General features: G+C 49.2%; 1 protein-coding gene across 2 annotated transcripts in view; it reads left to right on the top strand.

The window, feature by feature from the left end:
- SNRPA (small nuclear ribonucleoprotein polypeptide A) overlaps positions 1–6,553 on the top strand; it is a 14,510-nt gene extending 7,957 nt beyond the window's left edge. For both annotated transcript variants that reach the window (XM_008057223.1, XM_021711917.1), the window contains exons 3-6: positions 609–788; positions 4,285–4,458; positions 4,986–5,074; positions 6,177–6,553. In XM_008057223.1, coding sequence (XP_008055414.1) covers positions 609–788; positions 4,285–4,458; positions 4,986–5,074; positions 6,177–6,336 — 603 coding nt within the window. In that variant the 3' untranslated portion in view covers positions 6,337–6,553. The remainder of the gene's footprint in view (positions 1–608; positions 789–4,284; positions 4,459–4,985; positions 5,075–6,176) is intronic.
- The last annotated feature ends 242 nt before the right edge of the window (positions 6,554–6,795 follow it).

Below are 6,795 nucleotides of genomic sequence, written 5' to 3'. Positions count from 1 at the left end.
TTTTTTTGATTTATTGTAGAGACGAGGTCTCACCAAATTGCCCAGGCTGGTCTTGAACCCTGGGCTCAGGCAATCCTCTCACCTCAGCCTCCCAAAGTGCTGGGATTACAGACGTGAACCACCATACCTGGCTAAAAGTCTTTAACATGCCTTTCCCCACTGGATAAACTCCATAAGGGTGGGGGCATTTGTCTATTTTTGTCATCAATATATTGCCAGAACCTGGCAGCTCCATGAACAGCAAAATGAATGAAATTCTACCTGAAAGATTGGACTGTGTTCTTGTGTGAGTGGAAACCTCCCATGTAGTACGCCTGTCCTAGCGTTGTCTCCTCAGACCTTTGAACTGCTGCTTTAGGGCTGTCCTAGCTTCCCTTAAAAGAGCCAGCAACCTGTCTGCTCTTACTCTGCGTCAGTTACTGTTCTAAATGCTTTCATTCATTTAGTTCTCAGAACAGTTCTTTGAAGTTGGAAATATCATAATCCCTGTTTTACAGACTCGGCCAAGCAATTTCTATGTTTTCCAGTAAACTGGTCAGGTCTGATTTTGAACCCAGGCAATTTGGCTCTGAGGTCCATGCTTTTAACCCTTCTGCTCTGTTTGGTAGCGCATCCAGTATGCCAAGACCGACTCAGATATCATTGCCAAGATGAAGGGCACCTTTGTGGAGCGTGACCGCAAGCGGGAGAAGAGGAAGCCCAAGAGCCAGGAGACCCCAGCTTCGAAGAAGGCTGTGCAGGGTGGAGCAGCCACCCCTGTGGTGGGAGCTGTCCAGGGACCTGTCCCGGTAAGCCAGGGCACAGAGACTGTCTCTTGCCCTCAGGCCTTCCTCCGTCACACAACCTGGCTTGGGGTCAGAGTGGGGAGAGTTGTCCCCCTAGGGATTCAGACCCCTCCATTCCTTTTCCACACAGAGATTGTGTGTCTGTCGAATGTTTGAGGGTGTTGGGCACCTGGTTGATGGTATCTCTACTTGAAACGTCTGTTCCTGTCTGCCTGTTTCTCTCTCCCTTTTTTTGAATAGGAGTCTCACTCTGTTGTCCAGGCTGGAGTGCAATGGCATGTTTACTGCCACTGCAGCCTAGACCTACTGGGCTCAAGCGATCCTTCTGCCTCAGCCTTCCAAGTAGCTTGAGCCAGAGGCATGTGCCACCATGCCCAGCTAATTTTTTGATTTATTGTAGAAACGAGGTCTTGCCGAGTTACCCAGGCTGGTCTCAAACCTCTGGGCTCAAGCAGTCCTCTCACCTCTGCCTCCCAAGATACTAGGATTATAAGCGTGAGCCACCTTGCCTAGTATCTGTTTCTCAAGGTCATTCTCCATGTCTGTTGTCTTGGTTTTTCTCTCCTTGGCCTTGATTTTGCTACCCGTCAGTGTCCATGCAAAAAATTCAGGAGAATATACTAACCAACTGTTAGGATGCATAAGTGAATTTAATTTACAAAAGTTTTTTTTTGAGTTGGAGTCTTACTCCGTCGCCCAGGCTGGGCTGGCACACTGCTCACAGCTACCATAGCCTCGACCTGCTGGGCTCAGGCGATCCTTCCACCTCAGACTTCCAAGCAGCTAGAACTACAGGCACCATGCTCAGCTAATTTTTTTGTTTTTATTGTAATGACGTGGTCTCGCCAAGTTGCCCATGTTGGTCTCGAACCTGTAGGCCCCAAAGTGCTGGGATGACAGGCTTGCGCCACTGCGCCCAGCCCAGATTTATTTCTGTATGCTAGTAACAAACAAGTAGGCTTCATCCTGGAAACTAATAGCAAGGAGTAAATCCCCCAGAAGAAGGTGGGCAGAACCACGCCACTGAAACAGCAGAACACTGCTGGGAGATACTGTAGGCCTCAGCCGTGGATGGGAAGACTCAGTGATAAGAGGTCAATTTTTCCCAGCACTTTGGAAGGCAGAGTTGAGAGGTTTGCCTGAGCCCAGGGGTTTGAGACCAGCCTGGGCAATATGGGGAGACCTCATCTCTACAATAAATCAAAAAATTAGCCAGGTGTTATGGCGTGCATCTGTGGTTCCAGCTAATTGGAAGGCTGAGGCGAAAGGATCACCTGAGCCCAGTAGGTCGAGGCTGTGGCAATGGTGAGTGTGCCGTTGCTCTCCAGCCTGGGCAACAAAGGGAGACTCAAACCCGAAAAAAAAAAGAGGCCAGTTTTCTCCAAACTGATCTAAGATTCACCATGATTGCAATACACATCCCATTGGGAATTTTGGTCAGCGCTGACTGGCTGTTTCTAAACATCTGAGGAAAGATGAGGTCAAGGTAGACAGAAGGACAAGGTGGGGAAACAGAATGGCCAGGGCCGGAGACTTGTTTTAAAGCTCTGGCAACCTTGTGCTGTTGGCATAAGGGTGGGAAGACGGACCAGAGGGCTGGGTAAAGGGTCTAGAAACCAGTCCATGGGTGTGGTTACTTGATGTGTGGCCAAAGGACCACCACACTTAGTTTTCCCAACATGATGCTCAGCAGTTGGCTATCTATAAGGGGCAAAATTAGTACTACCTTGGTGTGGGTGCACTGGCCAGATTGGGGGGAGTACAAGAAAAATTAGTCCCACCTCATACCATATGCAAAGATAAATCACAGATCTGAATGTGATAGCTAACCCAATAAAGTTTCCAGAAGAAAGCAGGAAAATGTCTTCATGACTCTGATTGAGGGCATGAAAAGTAGAAACATCCTGTTTTCCAAACTGGATACAAAAAGCACGAAGTACAGAAGAGAAGAGGGGTGACTCAAACCTACTCCTTAGGTTGCCGAGCCTGTGCGTCTCTCTTGCTTTGTGAGTCTCACGGCTCTCGACTGGGTTACCTGCTTTTGATGCCCATACTGTCTCTGGAATTGGCAATGGTGTCTGAGTCTGGGTTACTGTTGGGCTCCTGTTCCCTCTCCTCTTTCCTGGACCCAGTTTTTTGTCCACTTTTGACTCTTCAGATTGGGTTCGAGCTCTCAGTTGTGCTGAGTGCCACTAGGCTGTCTTCCCTCGTCACTCGCCGTCACCCAGTTCTAACTGCCCCTGCCCTGACCATCCCTTTCCATCTCTGCCCTCCGCTGTCCTTTTTCTTCCTAAGTCTCTCTTTTCTTTTTTTTTTTTTTTGAGTTGGAGTCTCACTCCGTCGCCCAGGCTGGAGTTCAGTGGCATACTCACAGCCACCCCAGCGTCAACCTGCTGGGCTCTGGCGATCCTTCTACCTCAGCCTTCCAAGTAGCCAGAACTACAGGTTCATGCTACCATGCCCGGCTAATGATTTTTCATTTTTTTTCCTTCCTTTCTCATTCCATTGCCCAGGCTGGAGTGTAGTGGCACGCTCCCGGCCACCGCAGCCTCGACCTGCTGGGCTCAGGCAATCCTTTCGTCTCAGCTTTCCAAGAAGCTGAAACTACAGGCAGATGCCACCATGCCCGACTAATTTTTTGATTTATTGTAGAGATGAGGTCTCGCCAAGTTGCCCAGGCTGGTCTTGAACTCATGGGCTCAGGCAGTCCTCTCACCTCAGCCTCCCAAAGTGCTGGGATTATAGGGGTGAGTCACTGCACCCAGCCCATTTTTTTCTTTTTAGAAGCAAAAGTCCAATATGTTCATTAGAATGAATATTATTTCCACCCCTTTGAATTAGCAGTTAATATTTAGCTGTTTCTCTTCAGTCTTTTTTTTTCTATTCATATATATCTAGGAGCAAATTTGGGTCACACTGGAGTTGTTATGTGCTACATTTTTATTTATTTATTATTTTATTTATTTATTTGTTTATTTATTGAGTTGGAGTCTCACTCTGTTGCCCAGACTTGAGTGCAGTGGCCTCTCCCGGCCACCTCAGCCTCGACCTGCTGGGCTCCGGCGATCCTTCTGCCTCAGCCTTCCACGTAGCCGGAACTACAGGCATGCATTACCACACCCCGCAAATTTTTTGATTTATTGTAGAGATGAGGTCTCGCCACATTGCCCAGGTGGGTCTCGAACCCGTGGGCTCAAGCAATCCACTCACCTCAGCCTCCTAATGCATGGGATTATAGGCTGAGCCACTGAGCCCGGCTCATTTTTATTTATTTTTTTAACATTTTCTGGTTTAATTTTTTTCCTGACCCTGGATCTGTTTTGTTCTGTTCAGCTCTCTTTGGGTACCTTTTTCACCTCTTTCCAAGTTTGAGTCTTTTTCCTTGTTTCTGTTACCTATCAGGCTTCTTCTAATGGCCTCTTCCCCTTTGCCTCCTGGGGTCCCCGTAACCTCCTCTCCCACCTGCCGGCACGTCAGCCTGTCCTCCCTCTCTCCACAGGGCATGCCACCAATGACTCAGGCACCCCGCATCATGCACCACATGCCTGGCCAACCGCCCTACATGCCACCTCCTGGCATGATCCCACCACCAGGCCTTGCACCTGGCCAGATCCCACCAGGGGCCATGCCTCCACAGCAGCTCATGCCGGGACAGATGCCACCTGCCCAACCTGTAAGTGTCTCGTTCCCTCGAGGCCTCATATAAGTAGAGTACAGTACTAGAAAAGGACTGATTCTGGGGGCTATTTTTAGATTGAGTGCCTGGATAGGTCCCCACCCCAAAGAGGTGATGCTGGAACAGAGCTCCCTGAATGATGAGGATGTAGCAGTGGGGTTGGGTCCTGGGGCAGGAAGGAAGTGCCATGTTTGTAGGAGGTTCTGGAAGGTTGGGGTGAAGCCAGAGTGGTGACCAGCACCGAGATTCATTCTGTGAACATCTACTAAGCACCTGCTTATACAAAGGCCCTGTCTGTGCCCTAGGGTTACAGCAGTGGCCAAAACAGAAAAATCTCTGCTGTCATGTGGCTTACAGTTTGTCGGGGCAAGGGGGTGGGGGTAGGAGGCAACAGCATATGGTGTGTCCGGTAGAAGTGCTAGAACGAATTTAGGCAGGGTGAGGGATGGAGAGCAAGGGTAGTATAGAGATCCTACACTAGACTCAGAGCTTCTGTGCTCATGGGCTCCCTCCCTGTCTGGCAGCTTTCCGAGAATCCGCCGAATCATATCTTGTTCCTCACCAACCTGCCAGAAGAGACCAACGAGCTCATGCTGTCCATGCTTTTCAACCAGTGAGTGGGGCCTGTGGCTTGGGGTGGCTGGAGGGTGATGGCCAGGAGGGGTCACCACAGGAACAGGCCTCAGAATTCTGCTGGCGGAGTCCTGAGCCAGCTCATGCTTTGCAGGAGGGACAGTGACTTAAAGGAGGGTGATGTGTGGTGATGAGGCTGGAGGGATGACTGGACCACGGCATGCCAGCCTTCATCAGCCCATGTTAGGGGTCGGGGGCTGGTCCAGGCTCTGGGTCTCATTTTTCCAGTTTTGACAATGAAGAAATGCAATGCAGGGTTTATGTAAAGCAACATCAAGACATCTGAACACTGGCTAGATGTAGCAGAAATCAGCATGATCGAAAACAAGTGTGGGAGATGGAGATGTATGAACCCTCATGCCCTGCGGACTGCTCACTGTTGAGCGATGTCAGGGTGTAGGCGGGAGTGACTTCTGCCTGGTGGTTCTGTTTCTGATTGTACGTCCTATAGAAATTCATGGCACAAGTCCCAGGGGGCTTGAATGGGGTATTCATTCCAATATTTGTGGTGGTGAGTCTGGGAGAAGGGAAGGGTTCAACACAGATGCCTACCATGGTGAACTGTGCAGCAGTTAGAAGAACAGAAAGAGCAGCATGGATGGCTCTTTGTAGTAGTGCTGAGAGGATGTCTTGAGGACCTGAGTAAAATAGAAAAGCAGTACCACACATGCAGCATGTCCACAAAACAACACATGCTTTATAAGAATACCGATGGGAAAAGGACACCCAGTAAACAGGATGGTTGCACAGTGGAGAAGGAAGTCAGGAATGAGAAGAGGAAATTAGAGAAACAGCAGATCGTAAAAGTGAGGGTGTCAGTTATTTTTGGAGCGGGGTATGAGTTATGATTGGGAAAGGTACGGTGTACTGTTTCTTGATTTAGGCTGTGGTTACATGGGTGTTATGTTAAAAATTTTTCACTAAGTGTTATGTTTCCACTAGGGTTTATTCGTCAGCACTGTATACATTTTTGTCTGGACAATTCTTTGTGATGGGCATTGTAGGATGTTTAGCATCATCCCTGGCCAAAATGTTAGAAGGAAACTCTGAGTCTCTGAGGTCTGCTGTTCCCCTTCTCTCAGGTTCCCTGGCTTCAAGGAGGTCCGTCTGGTCCCTGGGCGGCATGACATCGCCTTCGTGGAGTTTGACAACGAGGTGCAGGCAGGGGCAGCTCGTGACGCCCTGCAGGGCTTCAAGATCACCCAGAACAATGCCATGAAGATCTCCTTTGCCAAGAAGTAGCACCTTTCCCCCATGCCTGCCCCTTGCCCTGTTCTGGGGCCACCCCTCCCCCCTGGCTCAGACCCCTGAAGGTAAGTCCCCCCTTGGGGGCCTTCTCAGAGCCGTGTGTGAGTGAGTGGTCGCCACACAGCATTGTACCCAGAGTCTGTCCCCAGACATTGCACCTGGCGCTGTTAGGCTGGAATTAAAGTGGTTTTTTGAGGTTTGGTTTTTCACAGCCATTTGTCTGTTTTATTTTTGTGGCTTCCATCATTCCTTTTCACTGCACATCAGCACATCCTGGGTTTTTGGACCTCTTGGGATTTTTAGGTTTGCAACCTTGGAGAAGATGTAGAATTGTGTAGCACTATTGTCTACACTTAGATTGCATTTACTGCTTTGGCAATTTGTGTATCGTCCAAATTTGCAACAGGAATGGAAATTTGGGGCTGCCATGTACACTTAGGCACAAAAATGCCA

Source organism: Carlito syrichta, unplaced genomic scaffold, assembly GCF_000164805.1.
Source record: "Carlito syrichta isolate Samal-C Ts95f unplaced genomic scaffold, Tarsius_syrichta-2.0.1 Scaffold86295, whole genome shotgun sequence".
Lineage (NCBI taxonomy): Eukaryota > Metazoa > Chordata > Mammalia > Primates > Tarsiidae > Carlito > Carlito syrichta.
Note: the sequence above shows the minus strand (reverse complement) of the source record. Positions and strands in the feature narration are given on the sequence as shown.